The 24,732-nt window shown below is 38.3% G+C and overlaps 1 protein-coding gene across 1 annotated transcript in view; it reads right to left on the bottom strand.

Moving 5' to 3' along the window:
- The window catches only part of NRAP (nebulin related anchoring protein), a 46,724-nt gene that overhangs the window by 9,441 nt on the left and 12,551 nt on the right, over positions 1-24,732 (bottom strand). The window contains exons 12-32 of the mRNA XM_064716317.1: positions 23,389-23,493; positions 22,339-22,446; positions 21,532-21,636; positions 19,344-19,442; positions 18,737-18,841; positions 17,435-17,542; positions 16,488-16,589; positions 15,814-16,011; positions 15,492-15,596; positions 13,139-13,237; positions 12,056-12,160; positions 11,516-11,623; positions 10,588-10,899; positions 9,453-9,557; positions 7,317-7,415; positions 5,391-5,495; positions 4,883-4,990; positions 4,341-4,454; positions 2,833-3,030; positions 1,233-1,337; positions 115-213 (exon numbers count right to left, since the gene is read on the bottom strand). Coding sequence (XP_064572387.1) covers positions 115-213; positions 1,233-1,337; positions 2,833-3,030; positions 4,341-4,454; positions 4,883-4,990; positions 5,391-5,495; positions 7,317-7,415; positions 9,453-9,557; positions 10,588-10,899; positions 11,516-11,623; positions 12,056-12,160; positions 13,139-13,237; positions 15,492-15,596; positions 15,814-16,011; positions 16,488-16,589; positions 17,435-17,542; positions 18,737-18,841; positions 19,344-19,442; positions 21,532-21,636; positions 22,339-22,446; positions 23,389-23,493 — 2,592 coding nt within the window. The remainder of the gene's footprint in view (positions 1-114; positions 214-1,232; positions 1,338-2,832; positions 3,031-4,340; positions 4,455-4,882; positions 4,991-5,390; positions 5,496-7,316; positions 7,416-9,452; positions 9,558-10,587; positions 10,900-11,515; positions 11,624-12,055; positions 12,161-13,138; positions 13,238-15,491; positions 15,597-15,813; positions 16,012-16,487; positions 16,590-17,434; positions 17,543-18,736; positions 18,842-19,343; positions 19,443-21,531; positions 21,637-22,338; positions 22,447-23,388; positions 23,494-24,732) is intronic.

Below are 24,732 nucleotides of genomic sequence, written 5' to 3'. Positions count from 1 at the left end.
ACCTTTTTTTGATGCATTTTGCTTTCAGAACAGGGTTGTCTCTTCCCAGTTCTCCATCCCCAGCTTGCTGCATTTTGAAAAGCATATTTTCTGATTCACGTTAGGAGAGCCTACCTCATTAGCAATCATATTGCTGAATTTTGCATGAAGGAGGCCAGGAGAGTCTGTCACCGATGTGTACTTGAAGGAATGTGGCTGCTGACGATATTTACTCTGAGTTCACACACAAAGAAAAATGAGCAGAATAAGTAAATTGCCTTGTCAGATAAGGGATTTTTTCCAATTCTAGTGGAATTTCACTGCTTCTTGTGCTTAAAACTCTAGTTTGTCTATTGATCCTTAGACTAATTTACCTTTTGCTATTCTGAGTTAGGTGCGTTCAAATTTCACAGGGAACATGAAAAGTAAATAAGGAATAAGACATGAAAGAAAAGCGCTGCCATGCTGAATATGCTGAAAACAGTAACGAGATTATTTCATCCCTTGGTGTCATTAACCCAGGGTAGTGGAATTAAAGCAAAGGCAATCCAGTCCAGAGAGAGAAGAAGCTGCACAAACCTACTAGATTTTTTGTGAAAAGGTTTCACCTGGCCTGTGGTCTGATGCCAGAATTGTGAACTAAATGACTACAAGATCACTGCAAGCAGGAATTTGTTCCTTAGAACACAATTCCTACTTTTCTTCATTTCACATCTATGTGAATATAGGCAAAAATGCAGGATTTAAAACTATGAGAGACTGTACAAAGAGAACATGGCAGATGAAATAAAAGTCCAGTTACAGAGGAAGAAAAACAACAACACACAAAAGCAGCAGGTGAAAAAGAAAACTGACTGTAAAACAGGTGTAGAGATGAGGACCCTGTAATATTCTGGGCACTGCACAGCTCATTTTAATTTTGGAGAAATAATACAAGGTATTTATTACAGATAGGCACAGCTTTACTTTTAGTTGAAAAAGCCCATTTAAATTCCTAAATAAATAACATAAATTAAATACCTCCTGGGTCTGAAACACAGGAGAAAAGACTTGCAAAATAAGTTAGCAAAGTTTGCAAAGCCTAAAACTCCATCAGGTTCACCCATCTGCAGTTAGGACACGAGCGGAATGATCAAACGCAAGGGGAGGGAGCCTAGCATTATCCAGTGAGTCACTTTGCCAGCCCAGTCTAATAGAAAGACATCTGGCAAACTCTTGTTCGTAGTGGAGAAATCAAACCCCTCTTTTGTTACCTCGCTGATGAGTTCAGAAGCTTTCTTCTTCCCTTCAATCTCCAGGGCCCCTGGGGTAATACATCCAACGCCTCGCATAAAGTTCATGTCAGAGCGATATAAATTCTAAGGAAAACCAAGCAGAAGTAATTACGAGTTTGCATTTGAGATGCCCTATATTTATTCACCCAAAAATATGCAATAACTCCATTAAAATTAATATTTACCACAGAGAGTTTGTACACATTGCCCCAAGATCTTGTGTTTATGAATGTGTCTGTGTGAAAACAGCCCTGGCAGATCTACAGCACAGATGCAGGATTCTGAGGACTACTGAGCCTCATGAACACCAAATGCTACTTGAACTTCTGTCTTCCATTTCTAACCTTGAAAAAGCTTTTTTTAGGTACATGAATTTTCTTCATATATAATACATAAATCACAGGTAGATACTATTGATTTATAATTTTACATAAAATAAGACCAGTTTATAAAAACATAAGAAAATATGGTTTTTTTCTTTCTCTTTTAAGTAAGAGAAACTGCAGACAAACTAGTCTTGATTTCTAACAGTTCTGAATGGTCATAATATAAGCAAGGAACACTAAGGAAAAATAGCACTGAACCACTGCATACACATCATTAAAATATTTTCCAGACCACCAAACCTAGCACTGACTCCTTGTAAATATTAATATTTCAAAAGTTACCAACCGGTTCTTGATAAATACATTATAACAATATAATTTCATTTCATAATGAGATGGATGAGGAGTAGGATGGATGGAAACCTGCCTCAGAATCTCTGATTATGTGCGTTTCACCCAAATAAGGATTACACTTGTTTGGACGCATCCTGTCATCTCTAAATCTGTTTGCTGATATGTTAAGGTGATATATAGTAGCATTTTGTGGCCAGTTAGGTTTTTAAGATACAGCCCCTCCTGAGGTCTGCAGGGGCAATGTGATCTATGAAAAGCCCTTGGTTCAAGGCTCTGCCTGCAGATTAGTAAGGCATTATTTAGTTAATTTTACTCAAGACTATGTAGGGAGTTAATCTCATCCTTAGAATTTCAATGGATGTGTCTTGGGCCAGAGCTTATAAGTATCCTACAAATTCAATCTTTCTTGTGAAAATACACATGAAATTTCACCCAGATCCAAATCAAGTTGTAGATACCAGTTGGTAAAGGGTTTGCATTGTTAGAAAGACCTTAAAAAGGGTATTTTTACCAACTGTCCAATCATCCTCACTTGCAAATCCTTCTCTACCCAATCGTCAAAGACTACTTTATCTCTAGTTTCTACTAGACTTTATTCTTTCTACTATTCTATTCAACTATTCTTTCTTTATTCTTTCTACTACTTTATCTCTAGTTTCTCTAGTTTCTACTAGACTTTATTCTCTAGTTTCCACTAGATACTCTAGTAGTATCTCTACTACACATTGTTCCACTGCGCAGTGAGACAAACACCTCACTCCTCCGTGTAATCGAGGGGGAACAGCCATTGTTTATCCCTCAGCTCTGCCCAAACACTTGCTGCCAGCTGTCACGAGCTGGAGCAGAGCTGTTTTGCCCCAGAACCAGCAGGAAACACCGCAGTGACACGCTGCAGTCACCTCACTCTGCAGTCTGTGGGCGTTCTGGGCGCAGCGCAGCCTCACGTCGTCGGCCAGAGCCGTGTACTGGTGGAGCAGCTGCCGGTACTCCTGCTCGCTGACCAGCGACTGCGCCCTCCTGGCGTGCACCAAGGGCATCATATCCAGAGGCAGGTGGAACTGAGACTTCGTGTCCTCAAAACCTTGCTTGTATTTCACCTATCAAGCGAGAAAGAGATCACATAGATATCGCAGCAAAGTAATTAAAATTCAGGTTTTGATCAGGAGAGACGTTCCTCGTATTTCTTCCATTTTGCAGTATAAATTATTCTTTTTAAAACAAGTTCCCTAACTTGTTTAACCATACTGTGAAAGATCAATAATTTTAATTAGACTATGTGGCAGACTATACTTCATCAAAAAGTAGCCATCTATATTATATTAAGCTGAGATTATTTATTTGTTAAAACTTGATACATTGAATCTATAAAATTAGGCAAACTGGCAAAAGAAGTCCTAATTTACTGCATTTTTTAAAAGTACCACAAGAAGAGCAGGTACTGCCCGAGTAAAACATGCAAGCAGTCTAATTTACATTAGAATTAGAAAAAACACCTCAGGGTATTTGTTGATTTGGCCAGTTTAGTTTCATAATTCTAGACTAATATTTAGTGCTGGGTTGGTTTTTTTTTACTTCTTGTCTCTGTCCAAGAGAAGAAAGGTGCAGAAATCTTCAAAGAACTTTTTTCACATGACATTTCCCAATCAGATTATGCAAATTTGAGATGTTCAGGCTGTTCACCAGGATAATGAATATCCAGAGTTATTGGAGTCATCAAATGACTTAGAGTAACCTGACAGATGGATGAATTCTTCAAACACTTTCTACTAGCTGTTTGTCTAAGCCTGCCATCAGTACAAGACCAGTACTTCTGAGAACCAGGAACACACTCCCATATATTTCACTGCTTTCTGGATCAAGCCAGTCTTCAAAATGCACTGAAGAGTTACAATTCTTATAAGCAAACAACAAATGATGTCATTCTTAGCACATGTCAAGACCAAGTGGGAACCATTCCCCAACCAAAAAAGTCCAGCTTGAAATTCCATAAACTCTTTCATCCTTTGGTCTTCCAGAAAAACAATAAATTGAAAATCAACACTGAATAACTAATTTCATTTACTTCTGTACAAAGACCAGTGCTAATTCTCATTTAGACCTGCTTCTGAGTGATGCTTTCACAGAGTAAAATATTCTGTGGTAGGCAGTGGGGGTATGAAGCAGAGGAGTGTGAAGCTGGAACACAGGCTTCTTTTACTGTCAAATTAATGTTACTCTAAATAACGTAGAAGAATGGCAAAAATATCACAATTATATTAATATAGCTGGAAAGTGGGACAGAAAGCCTAAGTTTAAAATAAGTAGGCTATTCCTCAGCTAGTCCACAGCTAAGTGCATCTTCCTTGAGGAACTACTCCCAGTTAGGAAACCAATTCAAGAATGCCCCCATCCTCTTCCTTGTACTTACATCACTCTGCAGAGATGTTGCACGGACTGAATGAGCAATATGAATGTCACCATCCAGGCCACACGAGCCAGCCATCTGCCCTTTCATTTTCTGAAAGGCCTCCTTATATTTGTGCTAAAAAGGAAGCAGGAAGAGAAATGTGGGTAGGAGTAAAGAGAAGTATTAGTCCAGGTGTTAATACCTGAATAAAAAGGCTTTCATAAGATAGTCAATTCTGACAATATTCAGTATGATAAAAAACCTGAATGAAGCTTTAGTGGGTTCTAGGAAGACCTCACCCAACTGCAACCCCTGTGACTGTGCAGTCTCTGCAGCAGGTAAACTGCTCAGCTTTGCTTTCACAGACTTGCCTTTGCTTATTTACCAACAACACCTCACTGTGGCTGCACCTCCATAAACAACACTAACTAGTCTGAGGAGATGTCTCCCAGATGCAGAGCTGGCTGGACATGCTGCTCCCACAAAAAGTCACTCAGCAGGGCAGATGCAGTCTGGAGTGACTGGCATGTCCTATGGACAGCATCAGCAGCAGGTTCACGTACATCACTTATGATTTCACCCGAAGCCTTTGCTGCCTGGAACGGGATGGCATCCAGTTTCAACTGATAGCCACCATCTCTCATCCTTCTCCAGGATTCCTTGTAACGAGTCTAGGAAACATGGAAGAGAAATAAAGAAGAGTTGCTGTTCAGAGGGTTGACATTGCAGCATTATTGAGACCCTAGAAATGTTACCAGATGAGTTTCATTCTATTCTAATGCAGAGGGCAAACACAAATGAAACCATCAAAGCACAACAGGAATTATTGCAAGACAAAAGCCCATTAGCAAATACTATCTATTTGATCATTCTTAATCTTTCTAATGTAGGTGAAGTTGAATAAGAAGTTTGAATTCCCACATTACTTCAGAAGTATTTAGAACACATCATAGAATGATCATATATGGGGGAAATGAAAGAAATCTAGTATGATTTTCTATTTAGGAGAAACAGTGAAGCACTATCAACATTTCCACTTCCCTTTAAAATATTAAAGGTCAGGTATAATACCTCACTGATATTCATAGCATTTAATTTGGCCTGCAGGATTTCAGGAAGATCTGTTGTTGGTGTATACTGATGCTTTACACTCTCTCCATGCTCCTTGTACAGCCTCTGCAAACAGAGATGAATTTCAGTAGCAAGTACTCTCTACATGTTCAATCGCTAGTTCAAACAACAACATTAACAATTAAGTTTATGGAAAGCAAACACTACAGAAAAGCAGCAGAGGCATTAATAAATACAGGTAATTGTATCAGTCAAAATGGATTCAAAAGCCTTTGGGATCTGATACACTTATCAGCTAGAGTATGCCAGAGAGGAGCTCCTTGAAGTTTTGAGTGTGTAAATCAATGTATATGAAAATTTAGATATTTGAATATTAATTTGATAAAACTTCTAACATATGTGGGTGGGGAGAAGATAAATAAACAGTAGATATTAAGGGTATGCAGCAATGAGTAGCCCACTAACACTTTGAAATTCCACAGAAATACAGGGAGTTGAAGACCCCCAAACACCTCTCCAAAGGTGTTCAATTTTAGCAGATAAATTGGATGGTAATTATTTGTGCAATTACTCCAAATTTATCTCCAGAGTCAGTGGTAAAGGAGTGCTCAATAATCAATGGGAAGAGATTGCAACACCTCAGAGTGTGATTTATCCCATCACAGAAGAGGTGTCTGTGTGTGCCACTCACATCAACCCTTGGGGGAAGAGCACAGAGCTGGCCCAGGACCAGACAAATTTCAGATGTCTGCAGACAGGTAAGAGGAGTTCCATGCAATTAACTGGAACTGGAACTTCCCGTGAAATGGCTATGCAGAGTTCTTCTCATATTACTTTTCTTTGCTAGCCTAGTTTTCTTCTTTCATTGACACCATAACTTTCAGATGGGTACAGACAGACACTTTTCTTTCCTTGGCCTTAGATCTGATCCATGGAGCACCTGACTTGCCTTTCCCAGGCTGTTACTTCTGTAGAAGGGTTCAAGACCCTCTAGATTAGAATGGACTCCTCCATTTCACCTGTCTGACACTTTTTCAGCAGCTGGGCCCACTTGTATTGCAGCTCTCTAAGAGGAAAATTAATGAGAGCTCCATGTGTGAAGAAGTAGAGCACCGACTGATTTTGACTGTGGCTCAGTGAAATGAAATTACTTATATTTATCCTGCCTGAGATGTAAGCCTTTTGGATCTTATTAATTAAACCAAAGGCAAAGACACCAAAAGTATTACAATAGCATGTGTTTTACACAAAGTCTTTCATCTTCTCCTTCACTTTAAAAATATCTATTTTCAAAATAAAACATCCTCTCATGTTTGAAACTTGTCTTTTTTGAGTGACTTTTGCTTATTATTCACTTCTGTATTATCCCAGTTAAGTCTACAATATTTTTAAATCGCTCTTCTATTAAAAATAAACATGTTTAAACACCAAACAGCCTCAATTCTTCCCTTTAAGGTTTCCCCTCCTGGATTTCTCTCTCAGCAGGATGACAGCTTGAAATAATTTATTTTTCCTTCCTTGTCATTCTGCCTTACGTTTTGTTTCCAAAGAATACACAGAAACTGAAATTTGAAAGATCTGTCTGAAAAGGGGAAAGAACCCCAGACATGTTCTTCCTTAATGAATATCAGAAGGCCAAAATTCTTTAAAGGTCAAAGGTCAGTCTTATTCCTAAATTTTACTTCTAAAGATAAGTGGGACAGAAAGTGCTTTCTGTATGAAAATCCCATTCACTTCTGGGGGTTCTCTTCCCAATCTAAGTTAGAAACATGCTCTTTGTGGGATGCACCACACCAGAATACAGAAGTTTCATGGTTCCAAAGGATAATCTCAGAGAAAGAAAGAGAGAGAAAGCCAGTGCTTCAATCAGGTCGTTCAAAGAGGATACCACTCTTATAATCATAATGTATATACATTATAACTTACATCCACAGCCTGGTTATAACTAATTCTAGCCTGGATCATCTCAGGAGTGTCTTTAATACTGGTAAACTTCAAAGCATATGGATGCTGACGGTACTTCTTCTGTTGAGCAGAAAAAGATCAAAGCTGTGAATTTTGTGCTGCTCTTTCATGCTATTTGAAAGAGAAAAATCATAGGTTGCTGGAGATTAGAGTGAATTTGTGAACATAATTATTATTCCTCTTTCCTCATCTTTATGTCCTAGGTACTTTCAGATTAATATTTGTTTCAATTCAACAATAACCTTTTGCCAACTAATATTAATCCTTAAATATAAGAAAAATATTTCAAAATCACGTTCTGCTTGCCTAAATACTCCAGAACTCAGGATTTTAAAATCTTTTCTACATTACTTCAAATAAAGTATGACCAATTGTATTTTTCATTTCTAGTTCCTTTAAGCAAGAAATGATGGACAATTGTAGTGTTTTAATAAAGGCAAGTATTTAACTTATTGGTTAGGGGTTTAGGTTACCTTCTTAAACCTGCAGCAAATCTGTGCAGTGGTTGACACAGTACCTAATTGTTATGGCATATCTTCTAGATAATGGCATTAATTTTGCTTGCTGTTAAGGACTCATAGTAGCTTCTGAGAGCTTCTTGGTTTTGTTATATATACATAATTAAGGTGTAGGCAGTTCAGTGGAAAAATGAAGTTTTTCCATTTGGACAGGTCATTAAAAGCTACCCTTCCTGCAGGAGTTGTCTTAAAGCCATCAATCCATACCTTTATCACTTCTCCAAATACCACATACTAAATTTTCAAAATGCATGAGATAAACTCATGGCTTGTCATTTTCCTTTAAACTGAGCTGTGACCCACACAAGTTTATTTGAAGCAACATCTTGTCCCTTCGAAGACTACAAATACCAATGTAAAACACACAAACATTTTAATGCATTATAAGTAATGTTTTGGTTTCCAAAAGTAATATCCTAAAACTGAGCAATCTTACTGAGTTTAACAGGGAACAAAAGTGGTTTATGCCTTGTCTTAATCAAATTTGGAGACAAAGCAGAGTTGACCAGAACATCTCTGCAAAAAATTGTTAGAGAGGCAATTGTTTTTTTATCAGGATTAGAAGGACTGGTCACTATATGTATGAAAGGACAAGGCTCATAGCACCTAACATTACTTAGTACTCACAAAAAGGCTGAGATGAGCAGCCTAGGGAGTCAAATTTCTACTCAGCAGTTTTCACTGCTGAAACACCCAAATGGAATTCATAGTTACTATTCCAGCTGGCATTGCTGTAGCAACTTTTATAAAGCTACCTTGCTTGACACTAGCTGAGGATCTCATTTATTGTGCCTAAAAAATCATCCTTCTTCACAATGGATGATTACATGGGGACGAAAAATAGTGTTAGCAATCAGCCAGTTGTGAAAGGATGACTATTTTTCTGAGACACCACAGACTGAATGGACACATGATTCCTGCATTACAGTTATTGAAAAATCACAGGATTCAATCTCTTACAACAACAGATTTGGCCAGCAGGACTACCTCTGAAATAACAGAAACAGAATACTATGAAGCTTTTAACAATTTCCACCAGAACTTCATTTGAAGGCCTCATTGGACAGGCGCAAAATATTCTGGAGTCTGACTTCTCCTGTAAGTGATATTAGTTATAGGGAGAAATAAGGATGAAAACTACTTAGGCTGATAGATAACTGCAGACAGAGATATCTATATGAATTTCAATGAATATATATGAAAAACGAGCAAGAAGGAAACGTGTATCTGTTACAAAAGGAGGTTCTGCGTCCAATGGCTCCATCTTTTCATCATCTCTCCTGTTTTGGTTCATTAAAAAGGTAGGCTAGTGGGTAGCAATTGAGCACTGTTTGATTGCCATTATTATTCATAATATCATTTGTCACCTACTTTGTTTTTGCAAAGGCTATATGGACTCCTACTGGCATGTGTTTGGTATCTGGTTTCCCTCTAATTACCAGTCCTATCCCTGGTTTTGAGGGCTTTCATGTGGTATGCCTTTTTCTTTCCCCTTTGAGTGGAAATTATTTTAATTTTATACAGACATTTTGCACGCATTATGCAGCAAATTCTGTTACATGCTGTCATGAAATCTCACCTCACTAATGAGTTCTCCTGCCTTCTTAGCCTGTTCCACATTTAATGACCCAGTGGCTATCCATCCAGCTCCTTTCATCCAGTTCAGATCTGCTCTGTATCGGTTCTGACAAAGAAAAGAAAATGTCCTATTGTTGGTGTTCACACACTTAAAATGCCATTAAAAGATTCAGACATCTCCAGAACAACAATGAAGTCAAATTACCGCCTGCTTTTGTTTTATTCACTATTGCACAGTTGCAAGGAAAGCAAAAAAAATACAGAATGAAATAGAAGTATAAGGACTCACCAGCACTTGTGCAATATGCCTTGCAAGGTAATTTTCAAAAGTGGTCTACACCTTACTGTTGCTTGCAATTTTTATTCTAACTACAGTTTTATTGCATATGGAGCACTCTTTAAAAGATCATCTGTGACTTGCAATAAAAAGAAAATGACACTTAGCATTTCCCAAAGCATACCCTTTTGTTTTACTGGAGAGAAAGCATTTTGGGTTGTTTGTTTTTCCATATGTCTTTAAGGAAAAAGAGTGCAGCAGCAATTCTCACTTTCCTCACAAAATCTCTCCTACCAACAGTACTGCATTTCAAATGTAAGTCAGGTTTCTGAAGGATGTCACAAAGGTTTCAGCAGTCATACCTCAACAAGGCCTTACACATTTCTGTCTCAGTCTCCCTGAAAAGTTCTGACTTACAACCTCAGAATGGGAAGCTTAACTTAACTGTTTACAGTATCAGACAGTTAATCTGATGGTTACATGTGGTCTCCATATGGAATTTTATCACCAATTTTATCACCATACATTGTTTAACCTCCCTGCACATTAGAAAACAAAAATAAATATACACCATATAGGAATCCTAGTGTTTTATTGGCATTTGAAGTAGGCTTTGAAGAAGCCATGCTCATAAACAGAGTTATAACCCTCCTCAGAAACATTGCATAATTAAGTACACTTCTTGAGGAAATAAGTGGTTAATATTTACTGTTAATATTCACTGTTTAATAGCTGAAAAATTAGGTGCATAAAGGTGTCATGGCATTACAAGCATAAATGTCTGAATAAAGCCAGCCCTAAGTGGGCTGGGAATAGGCAGGATGAGAGAGGGTTGAAAGAGGTGAAACTTTGGACTTACATCACTTTGCAATCCATAGGCCCACTTGGCCCATGCAACTTTCCTGTCAGTAGGCAGGGCTGTGTACTGGTGGAGAGAGGTCTTGTATCCTATATCTGTGGCCAGATTCTGAGCCTTTTTGGCATGAACAAGGTTAACCATATCCATGGGGATCTGGAACTGGCTCTTGGTGCCCTCAAAGGCCTTCTTGTACTCCAGATCACTCTGCAGCTTTGACATCTGCAGGGAGTGAGCCATCTGCGAATCTTCCTCCACAGCTCTTACTCCAATGAGCTTACCCTTCATTTTCTCATAACCCTCCTTATATTTAACCTGTGAAGAAGAAAACAGACCAGGAGTTAATGATTTAGGCTGCCAAACTGACAGCTCTGCTGGGAGCAAAGCAATGGTCTGCCATTGGTGTGGCATGCTGGGTCCTCAGTACAAAGATCATTTGCAAACAAGAACTGGAATGCCTTAGAAATTAGTGCCTATAAAGAATAAGCACTTTTTTGATAATAATATGTTCACAAAAACCTGTAAGAAATATTTTCTTTTTGATTCTCTCTAGGAAAAACATTCTTCAGGCATAGAGGTCAGAAGGTTCTTTCAGGAATTTTCTAGCCAGGCAGAGGCAGAGATGTATTAAGTTATGATGTTTCACAGGAGATTTCCACTTCATTTTGAGTTCTAAAATTCACCCTCAGGTCAAAATGAGAATAGGAAAACACAGTCAGCATGCGGGGAAAAGCTCTGAATTGCTCAGAGCAACCCTTCTGACTAATTACAGAATGCCAATCACCCAGACAACTCCTCCATCGCTCCTTAGCATGAATCGAGTGAGGGTGGCTCAGGGCCCTGAGACATATGTGACACATCCCCAACACTAGCAGCAACCTGGACTGTCAGCTGTCCTGAGAAAAAGGAGGCTGATGGAGACCATACTCACATCACTTGCCAGATCCCTCTTTGCCTTAGCTGTCAAGAATGACAAAGCATCCAAACGAAGCACAAATCCTTTTTCCTTCTGCTTCTCCCAGCTACTCCTGTAGAGTTTCTAAAGAGATGACAACAGCACAGTTTCTTTATTATTATCAATCCTTTCTATTTCTTCTATAGTCACAGTGAAAGCTCTCAATAATGAGTCCCTCCTGCACTCCATGCCCAGAAACAGTATGGCTACAGATCAGAACCTGGTGTCCTCCCTTAAAAATCCTGTAACTGTGGATGCTGTGGTTACTGAAACCCCAATATCTCACTGGTTCCAGAGAAACTGTCAGTGTGCCACTTGCCTGGAAGAGTGTGAAAAATGCACAGCTCCAAACTCTAGAAGTGGCAGGTCTTCAGAGCAGCAGATTTGACTACTATTTATTAGGAGCATGGAATTAAATTTCAAGATTTTATATCTAAAACATGAGGACCTGCTCTGAGAAAGAACATAACTTTTACCTACATAACTATTCACAGGAGTGAGGGAATCACACAGTACCTCACTGATATTGGCAGCATTTGCTTTGGCCAGCATGAAGACAGGGTCATCTTTGCTGATGGTGTACTGATGAAGAAACTGCTCTTTCCCTGACCTGTAGGCAACCTGAACACAGGAAGAAAAGCAGGGTCAACAAGCAGTACTCCACATTTAATGTTGAAAGAATAGTGGTTAAAACATTCCAAATATCCGAAGATTTGTAAGGGTTAACTTATTTGGGAAAGTTATTCTTTAGCATCTTGAACTTTTGTGTTAAATATGGAGTTAAAAACAGAGTCAGGTTGACTAAACTATTCATGGTTAAATTTCAAGGAAGCTGTGAAACGGTACATATATCAGGAGATTTTATTTCCCAAAGTTAGCTACTTATCTAGCTACACGGCTGCCAGCAATTCATACTCTATACAAAATGCATGCAAGAACATATTTCACCCAGTGTTAAACTGCAGCAACTTCTTGTTAATAGGACACAGAAACGGAGAATTCTAGGCATGAAATGCAGAACACTAGCAATTGAATCTGCAGAGAACATTTGTGACCTAAATGTAATTGCTGACACAATACTCCAGTGAGGACTAACATTACAACTTTGAATGAAAACATCAAGGACCTTTTATTTTTTGAGTAGAAATCATCCCCATTTTATATCCCAGGGCTACGACAGCAGAGAAATGAACTGCTCTGTTTTAGCCCATGAAGTTCTTGGAGGAGCTGTTGAAAACTATGAAAATATGCCCCATTCACAAAGTGCTACATTTCTTACATCCCACAGAAAAAGAAGCCCCTACTATAAAGCTCGAAATCTATGGTTACTATTTTGTTTTCAGCACACAAGAGATAAGCACACAAGAGATTCCCAATGGTGCTGGATTTTTGTTGCTGTTGTTCCAGTTCAAAGAATTCAAGGAGAGAATTAATCAAATAAACAAAAAAAACCCCTTAGAATTAATCTGAAGAAACTTTATACATTGAAAGGCCTCATGACTGGGGGCTCTCCTATCATCACACTGGTGTACATGTGTCAGGAATGACCACATTGTGCCTAAGCTGCTTGCAAAGAGACAAATTCAGTCAAGGACTCACATCACTTTGAAGTTCCTGGCTTTTCTTGGCGTGCTTGATCTGAGAACTGTCAGCCACACTGGTGAACTTCAGAGCATCAGCCTTCTGCCTGTACTTTTTCTGCAGCAAATTAAAGCAAGTTACACAAAATTTTCTACAGTACTTGCCCTCCCCTAAAAATGTATCACTTTTGAAAAATACATGAATGATAGAGCCAGAAGTGCCCTGTAAATTCCCAAGAGAGTTTTAGCACAGGAATCAACAAGGTAAACTTCCAAGTATACCCACTGCTGGTATATTGAGGTGAGGAGGGCAGTGCACAAGTGTGTGCCAAATGCACTGCTGCTGACACTGCAGGAATGAATATCTTTGGTGCCAGATATGCTGACTACATCTCTTAAAGGACCTGGGTTGTACACCAACTAGTGAGTGGTGTTCAACCCAGGCATGACTTAAGTCAGGACCCAAGAGAGCTGATAAGCCACACAGTCAGTGTCACTATTTCCTTACAAGAGACTTCTCAAGCACATGCATGGATGGTTCAAATCACTGAACATATCTTACTGAGATATTTTTAAATTATTAAGATGATAATTAAATTAGAGTGAGCAGTTTCAGAGTCCTGAAAGTAACTTGAATTCAAAATCTTGCTCTTTTCAAAGCAGAGCTAGGCATAGACATTGCAGTCAAGCCTTTCTGGAATGAACAGCTATGAGACACCTCCACAAGGCAATATTTTTTCCCATCTCTGGCTCAAGTCTCAGAGATGGGAAAAAAATGTTGTTCTTTTTTCATCCTCTGGTGCTTATATAAAATCTATTTGAATGGACAAATGTGCATAGAAACTAATATTTTTAGTCTGGTAAATAAGACTGTCCATAGTTTCATTCCATTTTGCATTTTGTTTTACATCTGAAACACACTGAGGTGAATGGAAAACTTTAATTCACTTCATAAGGCTTTAGAACAGGCCTGTTTTAAATTGATGTCTTTGCCTCAACCTTTTGCACCACTCATTTGAGAGAAAGCTAAGCATCCTTTCTTTCCTTGAGAGAGGAAATGCAGGACTCTGTTTCAGGACCACATTGTGACAGGGGAGACCGAGCAAAGAAGTTGTATTCTCTAATTGAATTCTTTTTCTACGAGTTCAGGCATGAAGTGGGGCATTCCACCTAGAAAGGGTGTAAATGCAGTTTTTTTCTTTATCTGGCATTTCAGGAGAGAAATTCTTCTGTTTGAACTGATGGGTGAACAGATCAGTTTGCACTGTGTCTCTGCCAGGGGAACACAAAATAGAAGTTAAAAAAGCATGCAGCACTTCAAAGAGGTGCTCATCGCTTTATTTTAGAAACCTGGAAGGGAGGGCAGCAGATTAAAAACAGCATGTTTTGTCACCTTGCATGGAACACAAGGTAGTGACATCCTGCAAAGAAATGACAAAACACCAGGCTTTGTATGGCAGTAGAGATCTCTAAAATAATATCCACCAGGCTCCAGTTCAGGTGACTGGCAGCCTCTCGTGGCCTTGCACAGCGCTGGAAGGAAAAGGCAGATCATTATGGATTAAATATTTGTGGAAGTAATTACTACCACAGCACACCCCAGAAGCAGGTGTCAGTAGCAAGACACCAGATCTGAAGTTGCTGCTCTTCTTTTGTTTCTAAGATGTATTTTTTCCCCTTGTAGGAGTAGTGAGAGGATGTCAGAGACCCAAGGTGTCAGAGTGTGATCGCCAGTAACTAACTGGCTTCTGCTCCTCCTTCCAGAACTGAGTGGGATTTTATCCCTCTTGTCAAACTTCCCCTAATTTATTCTTCTTTCTGTTCTCTAGTTTTCCCAGCACTAGTGAGGCTGCTCAACCATAGCTAAGAAGCTGAGGAAGTTTACTTCCATAAGGTTAATGGCAGTGCAAAGCCATGAGTTAATAAAGCAAAAGCAATGAAAAGCAGGAAAGGTGAAGCTATCAGTAAAGTCACAAGCCCCTACTTGCTAAGGAGTAAGGAAATTTTCAACTATGGCTAACAAATATCTAATTTTTCAATACCGCTCCTTAAAGCTTTTTTGTACTTCATGAAGCACATGAAACTCAATGGAAATTTAATGCTGATCTGCAACATGGACAGGAGAATGAAAAGAGGTGGAACCACAAATACAGGGATGTCTACCTCACAGATTAGTTTGATAATTATATAAAGGGAAAATGTCATTTTAATCTCTAACCCAGGATCTTCTAAACTAAATTATGCCCATCAGTTCTTCCATTTCTCAGCTATTCCTTGTTAGGAATCCTGTACTTATTCAATATAATGTAATAGAATAAGTGTGCATGACCCTTTCAACAAACAACAGCCAGAAGCCTGAGAACTTTGCTTACCTCACTGACTAAATCTCCTGCCTTTTTGGCTTGTTGGATATTAAGACTTCCTTCTGTGATACATCCAGCTCCTTTCATCCATGTCAAATCTGCCCTATATTGGAGCTGCAGAGGAAAATCACATTTATTGGCACAGAGAACGCGAGAATAATGTTTGCAAGTGAACACGTGCACCCGTTCCAGTTTCAAAATTGCAAAGACATTTTTAAAAGCCATAGTACCAAATCAGACAATGTTCATAAGAAAGAATTAAATTCAAATGGCAAAGGTTATAATCTCTCATGCTGTTTTTAACAGTTAAGCTGGCTGTACATCATCTTACATCACTCTGGAGATCATAGGCCTTCTTTGCCCACTTGGTCTTCATATCTTCTGGCAGCACAGTGTACTCATGGAGTCTTGTTCTGTAATCCAAGTCACTGGCCAGTGCCTGAGCCTTCTTGGCATGCCTCAGGTTTATCATGTCCATGGGCAGATGGAAATGGGCCTTGCTCTCCTCAAAACCTTTTTTGTAGGCAATCTAGACACAGGAGTGAAAATAGATTGTCTGTATCAGATATTACAAAGCTGTCTCAAGTCACCCCTCTTGTTGGTCCTTGTGCAGATTAGGCAAAAAAACCCCAAACACATTTAGAAATCAGGTCCTAGGAGGGACAAAACAGATATCAGGGTAAATTCTCTAAATTCTAGAGACATTTTCTCTATTATAGTAAATCTTACTTTTAAACATACCCTTACAGACCTGAAAGTTCTGTGTAGAAGTGTTTAGATTGAGGTTTTAACTGGATGTTATTTTCCTGCCCCAAAATAAGGGTGCCATTGCCCAAAATCCCCTGTTGTCCAATCATTGAAGATTAACAGATGGTGAAGGAAACCAATTTTGTTAAATGTTTGCAAGAATTTCTTACAGTAAGAGCAGTAACAGTGATAGATCACACAGTGTTGCTGAAAGCTTCATAATTATGAAAAACACCTTCTGAGTAAGAAATAATTTACCTCACTACTCATCTTGGCCACCTTCAGAGAGTGCAAAAGTCTTGAATCTTTGGTTTCAGTTGCTTTTCCTTTTGTTTTTTCATATTCTTCTTTATATTTAATCTGTCAAAAAAACCAGCATAAATCTAAGAATATTTCCAATTACCCATGAAGTAAGCAATACATTTTTCACTGGTGATTTGGATGGTCAAAATTTAGAAGAGCTTTGTCTGATTCTCTCATTGTCACTTCAAATTTCCCAGATTTTCTCAGAAATTCCAAAGATGGAAGATCAGTCTCATTTATGAGATCTTTAAGCTCATTCTTTGAGGCTCAGCCCTCTGAGGTGAATATGCTTATACACTTTAATTCTCCTGATTAGCTAAATTATCTGGCTCTTAGAGGCAAAAATAAGAAATAAATCCAAGCAAGGAATTCAAGACTTAATTTTTTTATGAGGTGGCAGTTTAGAACCCCCATCACTGATGAACATTTTTCAGCTGCAGAAAAAGTATCTCTCTTTTCTCCCTCTCCACAGGTTAAAAATCTTGATATAAGTTGTTTAGAAAGCTTTTGTTTGGCATTTTTTATATACATGTGTTTATGTTACAGAAGCAGACTAAAGAAATATGCATTCCCTTTGTAGTAGATGATAATACTATTTTTGAGGTTATAAACAATTCAAAACACTGAATTTCACTATGGGTTTATTGTGTAAATTTTGCTTCACTCTGTACACATGATTAAAAAAAAAAAATTTTTTGGAGAGTGAAATTTCCCAGCAGAATCTGAGAAAGTTTCCAACTGCTCATTAGCCATTGAGAAAGATGGACAGCCAAATGCAGGATTTAAAAATCCAGATGAAATGAGCTATGTTTTATTTGTCTGTGCTATAGCTACTTATAGATAAAGAATAAAGAATAAGAAAAACCTAAAGAATAATTCCCAGGTAACTAAATGTAACATACATCACTGGCAAGATCCCTGGAAGCTTTGGCAGCAAGCAAAGGCAGAGAATCCAGTTTCATTTCAAAGCCCTGGCCCTTGCTCTTCTCCCAGCCTTCTTTGTACTTAACCTGAGAAAGGAAAGACAGCAACCTGTCACTGACACAAATACACAGGATTTTCAAACAAACATGGAAATGACTCAGAGAAAAACAGAAGCATAAATATGCTCAGTCCGCAAACTGGGACCTTCCTGAGTCACAGTTCATTGTCATTTTGAGCTAATTAATTGTCTAGGATTGAGTCAAAATTTTATTCTTGGAGTTCACAGGCACTTGACGTCCCAGAACATCCAGCAATAATTCTCAATTTCAGACAGATATGGAGGAGGGAGGGTATTTCAAAATTGCCTTTGGTTATGTCTACCTATGAAAATAGTATAGATGTACAGGAGCTGATCCATAGGCAGAAGAGCTAGTGCTGAGAACCTGACAACCTTCCACTCATTTCAGGATTTTCTTTCCCATCCCCAAACTATAACCAGTCAAGTCCCACACAGTGAACTTGAAGGTCAGTTCTTTACATGAGAGAGCATTCAAAGGGAATCCAGCTGGTGTGCCCTGAGACCACCCCACAGGGTGAAGTAGAGGTCAGTGCAGCATCCCTCACAACAATCTGATTTTCTTCAAAAGCACACTCCTGAGCCACACTATCTCACAAACACCATGAAATGCATGAGAATCACATCCTTAACTTCTGAAAGTTGGTGGAATAAATAATAGTTTTTAAAGTAATAGTTTTTTAAGCTCTTTTTCAAGATTCCACTTGAAATTCCATCAAGCACGCCTTCATCCATACTCTGTATGCACCTAATGAAGGTAAAAGGTTTTCAGGAAGCCCCAGTTTCTGGATTTGGCTTTTTGCATGTTTATATTTATCCTGATCTTTATCAAGCCCAGCAGTGAGCTTGATTCAAGTTGGCTGAAGTCACTATTTCTTTCCACTGACTTCAGTGGACTTTGAATTACTAGAACTGTGCAAATGTTGGTTCTTCATACAAATTTCACCTCAGAAGAAGTTAATTTTGTTGAGTGAATACTGATTTACTGATTTAAAGAAATTCAGATCATCAGAAAATATCTTGGAAAAAAAAGTCTAGAGGTTTCACTGCCCTTGAAATTGGATCTCTATCTATTATGGGAACCATATTTAATGTTGTTTAGCACAAAGCCAAATGCTTCCAGAAAGTGTGTCATCATCTTTATATTAACTTCAGTCTATTAACAGCATCATGAATGCCAGTATTTCCCCAAGGCTTGACTTACCTCACTGTATAACTCAGCATTGGCTTTGGCTTTCACTAACAGCGGTACATCCTGAGGTAGAGTGTAATTTGATTTTGTCTTCTCATACTCGGCTCGGTAGTTCACCTGTGTAGGTTGAAAAGGTCAACAAGAAACTCAGTTATTTTTAACTTAATAAAAGTATAAAAATTAGACTGAATGATTGCTGTTAAATTTTAGGTTATTGCTGCCATAAATTATAAGTACACTCATAGGTGTTTGTAACACAAGTATGAAGGCAATAAGGTTAACTTTTACTTAAGCAGTAGGAAGTGGAAATTTACTCTATAAATAAAAGAGCCACTGATTATCTTTTAAGTACAAAAGATATAATTTAAAACCTTGCCTTAATAAATACGCAGAAAATAATTTCTTTAAAAAGCACACTGATACAAATCTTAAAAGTGAAGACAAATATTAGATCTACTGGTATGCTTGCCACATCTTTGAAAGTGATTTAATTCAATATGTATTCTCGGTTTGACTATGCATCTGCTGAAGAACTGTCAAGAATAAAACACAAATGCTATGAAATTAGATTATTCCATCATTCTAATAAATAACAGTAGTTAATGATGGAAGAACTTACATCACTGAGCTGCTGTGCATTTATTTTGGCTTGAGCAATTTGTGGAGTGCTGGCCACAGAGCTGTACTTCAGCTTGTCTATGCTTTGCCTGTAGTTAACCTAATTTAAAATAAAATTTAAAAAAGATTTAGTAAAGGAAGAAATGTTCAGACTGGAAAATGAGAGATTGAATAGATGAAGTTTTGCTAACTAATACTCTGGATAAAATATTACTTAAACAATAATAAATCTCATTTTCTTAACCATCATTTAGTCCATTTTTTTCTTTAGCAGACAAGAATTATTGTAACTGTCTATGAAGAGCCCCGTGTACCACTGGGTAAAGCAAATGAATTCTCTTATACTTGGTCTTTACTGAGTTTTAATGCAATAAATTAACCACAGAAATTCCCTGTGTGGTCAGAGTTTTGTGTGGATGTTGAGAAAAGAAAAACACATACTTATATACAGAAAAGTCATTTTAATGTCAGCCAACAAGAGGACTGAAGCCCATTAAATTACTAACACAATAATGTGGTAGCAACAACAATAAGTTATAAAAGAAATATGTTAAAGCCCCAAATTATGCATGGTAAAAAAATCACATAATGCTTCCTTTCAAACCTGTTGCTGCAAAAGAACTCATTGCTATACTACAAAACACAATTATTATTCTTTGTAGGCCCTCGTTAATATTCACTGTGGTTAATCACCACTTTGCAAATATTGCAAATCACATTGTTTAAAACTAGTTTCTTAGGAACACTTCTTTCCAGTAAAGTGGAGCATATTTCTGGAGACTTTGTGTTACTGAAACTATTTCAATGCAAACCTTCTTATCTCCCGTATCCTCACAGAAACTTCCTCATTCTGCCAGAATGATAAAAGCTAGGAAAAAAGGCCTGAATTATCTCACAGGTCCAAAGTGATTAAGGTACTTAAAACAGTGCATTTGCTTCCTCAGAGACAGAGAGAATTTTAATTCCATAGAAAGGGATCATTTCTTTTAACTGAAACTGAGTATTTATTGCTACTTGTGATTGCTTAGTGTATGACAGAGGTGTATTCCTAAAAGAGTTCAGAGTGAGCATGTTGGTTATTTGGGAGTGCACAAGCCCTGGGAATAACGCAAAATCCTAGATCAGGACTGGTGAAACTGTGTGTCTGTGAAATTATGTGTTTCAAACACTGATGCTGATTATCAGTTGTGGAGCCACTGGAATTGCTGAGATTTTTTTTTACATTTTGGACATAAATTTGTGCTTACCTTGAACTCTTTAAGAACACAGCTCTCTCACACAGTAAGCAATCAAACACTGAATTTTACTGTTTTCAGCTTTTACAAAGGCAAAGCTGAAATTACTGCTACAGAGGCAAGAGTTCATCTTAGAGCTGAAGTGTACCCAACACTTCCCCAAAAACATCAGAGCTCCCAATTCTAGCTCTTTGTGCTACCATCCCTGTCTTGGAAGAGGTTTTAATGCCCAGATAAATCTCACATAATGTTAATGACCTCTCTAAGGCATAATAAATGCTCCTGGATTTTTGCAATTTCAGTGTAAAGACAGGGTGTACCTGCCCTAGGAGGTCAGAAATGCCCTGCAGAGCTGCTGCTCTCCTCTGCTGAGTTTCTAAGCAATGCCTGGTGTCTGTGCTCCTGACTGAGGCACAGGCTGAGCTGGTAGAGAGATCAGTGAAGCTTTTAATGCCTGTGAGCAGTGAGGGTATCAGACTTTCCCTTCCCACAGCCAGGGGCACAGGGGCTCCTCTCTCAGGAGCTGGAAGGTTCTGTGACCAACCCATTCCCCTCCAAAGGGGAACACCAATCCCAGGGAATTCACAAAGGATTCACAATTCTGTTTTAGTCTCCCTGTGCTTTCAGTGCTTGATGCTGCTGCTGAAGCTGCCCCAGGTGGTGAGACTTGTGCAGCACAGGGCTGGGATAGGGCAGAACTCACAGATTTCACATCACTCCACAATCTGTGCTGAACTGACACCAGCAACAGGACAGGGCAGCACTTTATACTGCTCTGAGACCTCCTGACACTGCACTTTTTTGCTCTAACTTTGTCAGCAGTGTTTGCTCCTGTCATTAAATCATCATTTGACACATGCAATCTATCCCAATCTCTCCTACAGACAGATGATGAGCTATGCAAGTCACAGGAGGGGGAAAAAAACCCAAAACCAAAAACATAAAATTATTTACATCTTTCAAAGGGACCAACTTTCTTGTTGTCTGGTATGAAGGAGTGAGTGTAGCTGGGTAATTGTAGTCAACACCATCATGTTTGTAATCAGACTTATAGGCTATCTGAAACACAAGGAGAACAAAAAAAAATTCATTCTTTTTTTTTTCAGCTGTCATTTGTTTGAATAATTATCAGTCAAGAGGAAAAGGGAAACAATAATATTAATATTAAATGCAAGAAACAAAGTAAGTTCAATGTCATGAGTGACAAAGAAAATGAAATTATTTGCATAGTTTAGCCACTAATTGATTCTTTTTCAGCTTCTCAATTAATCCAATGCCAACAGTGGGAGCATTAACTTAACTTCCACCTATGACACATCTCTTTTATCTTTCTGCTTAGTTCTCAAGCTTCTTACAGATTTGTAAATAATGTACTTGAAGGAATGGTATGTAATGAAATAGCTTCTTGACTAACCCAGTAAATTAAATTGGAATCCAGAAATCTTCATTAAAGACTGTTTTTTCCAGCAAAGGTCTGACCCTGGGGGTGGTGGCAAACAACCTTCAGCATCCTACTGATGTCAAAGAAAACTGAAGGATCTCAGTATGTTGCCAGATCACTGAAATTTCTTATTTTAACTTCTTCCACACAGTGAGCCATAAAACAGTACAAAAGGGTTTCCAGAATTTCCCCTCTTCTCAACACATCTGTCCATCAGATCCCCAGTACAGTATGATCTAAAGTTTTCTATCAACTTAATTCTGGAAAAACTGAAAGACAAGGAGGCCACAAGCACTCAAGTGTGATTAAAAGGGACTCACATTGCTTGCCAAGCTGCCAACCTTCATGGCATGCAGCATCCTCTTGTCCATGCCAACACCCACATAGTGACCTTTCATCTCATTCTGGTAGGTTTCTTTGTACTTAAGCTGTAACAAAAATTAAAAAAAAAAAAGAAGATAAAAATACTCTGAGAAAATATATTCAGCTTTTCCAGTGAAGAGTTTCAGCTTTTAAGAGTTTCCATATTTTACAGCAGGGAGACAATTTTTACAGCTGTGGTCTACTAGTGCTGCTCCAATACAGGAACTCATTAGTCCACAGCAGACTTGGTATTTAAAAAAAAAAAAAAAAAGCTAAAACTCTCAGTGAGTTTCTTTTACTACCAAATATCATTTACTTGCTCTTCATGTCACCTAAATGCCACATAAAGAAGATACATCTGTGTTTCATCAGAAACAAATATTAGAACAAAGTCCCAGGGAGACAATATTTGTACATTAAGAAATGAACAGAATTGGGTTGTTTTGGTGCATCTTTCACCAATCCCAGAGTGGGGGATTTGACAAGAAAAATTGATCATTCAGCCACCTCAACTGAATGGCAAAATATTTACTCCTCTGGGATTTTAGAGAATGGTAAGAGTCACTATGAAATGAAATTGTATTTCATGAGAAATCAGAGGTATAAAATATTAACACTGATTATTTTCACACAGTAATTATGTTCCTCTCTGGCACTTTACTCTGGTGAAGTATCATCTGCCTACCTGTCCAGTCAGGAAATGGACATGCACAGTGAAATAAATAATAATTATGACAGACCAGAGAAACAACTCTGCTACTTCTCTAGATCAGCAGTACCTGGTAAGTGACCTTTCTTCCAAATACCATAATAGTTCTTTTCATAGTCCTAAATTAAATGAGCCCCAGCTATACATCAGGACACATTAGTGTTGTACAAAAACGGTCTAACATGAGTTATAATCACATTTCCAGCACACATTTATGTGAAACACACACTCCCAGATGACCTGTGATTTCAGCAGCTACCATGGCAAGCAAGCCACACACCAGGCACTGAAAACTTACATCACTGGTGAATTTTGAGATCTTGCTCATATTCTTGAATTGTGGAGTGTCACAGTAGTTCATGCTGTAGCCTTTGTTGTTTCCAAGATCCTTCTTGTACTCCACCTTAGTAACAAAAATGCACAATGGGAAGCTATGGTAAAACCTTAATCTGCTCTATCAAGTTCCTTCACACACTTTTTATTAGGCAGACCCACTGTTCAGAGATTTTGACACATGGTGTTCATCAGATGGCATATGATGAAAATTAATGTGAAGAGAATATTCATGTACTCAGTTCTCATTTTACAGGCAAAAGAAATGCAATTTCATCCTCTGCAAACTATACAAGACAGTGGCAGGAGGGAAACTATTAACAAAAACAATGATATACAAAGAAATTCTGAGGTGAAAATGCAGCAAATGAACATGTACAAATGTGCCATGTACCAAATTCCAGCAAGACCTCAGCAAGAGCTTTTGTACTCTTACAGTCATTCCTGTTTAAGGAACTGAGCCTGTAACAGCTGCAGTGAAAGACTGAGAGATGAGAGGAACTCAGCTTGCTTGGCTGAGGAAATCAAAGGCACAGAGAAGAAAATGATGTATTTGTAAACCTCTCAGAAAAGTAACCATGCAGGGAGAAGAACTTTTTAAACTAAAGGGCAATGCTAGCACAAAACACAGTGGTAATAAAGTGGACAGGAATAAATGTAGGCTAGAAATTGGAATAGGAGGATTATACAGTGCTGTGTTGAAGCAGCAGGAGCCAGGAATCATTGGCCCAGGAGGCCCCTTCCAGCCCTACTTCCAGGGGTTTTTCATTATTGAAGGTTTTATACTTTGACATCTCAAGAGTATAAGTTTTTAAACTGCCATGGGGAAGTTCTAGAAACTCACATTTATTAATAGTTTTATAGCTGATATGACACTATAAATAAATTAATAATTCAGAATCTACTGAGAATTCTCTTGCAATCTTCCCTTATCAAGCAGAAAAAGAATCAATTATCAGTGACTCACAGTCTTTCACAGGATGGAAGAAAACAGAAATCTGCATAACCAGAACGCTTTAAATTTTGTCTCTCTTCTTATTTTTTGATTGTTAGAATACCCTCTGAGACACTCTAAGGTACATACCAAATTCATCCTTAAGCTTTATATCTTAATATCATATTAAATGCACAATTCAGGTTTGGGGTGGGTTTTTTCCAGATTTCAATTTTTGACTTGGTCAGAACTAGAATCACTCTCCTGGGGTTAATTTCCCACAGTTTCATAGAGATGATTGGAAGGGCCAGAAGGCTGCACCTAAAGATCTGTTCTTGAGCTTTTCTCTCCAGTTGCTGTGCTACACACAGATGC

This window comes from Zonotrichia leucophrys, chromosome 6 (assembly GCF_028769735.1).
Source record: "Zonotrichia leucophrys gambelii isolate GWCS_2022_RI chromosome 6, RI_Zleu_2.0, whole genome shotgun sequence".
Taxonomy (NCBI): Eukaryota; Metazoa; Chordata; class Aves; order Passeriformes; family Passerellidae; genus Zonotrichia; species Zonotrichia leucophrys.
This window is presented reverse-complemented; position numbering and strand designations above follow the sequence as displayed.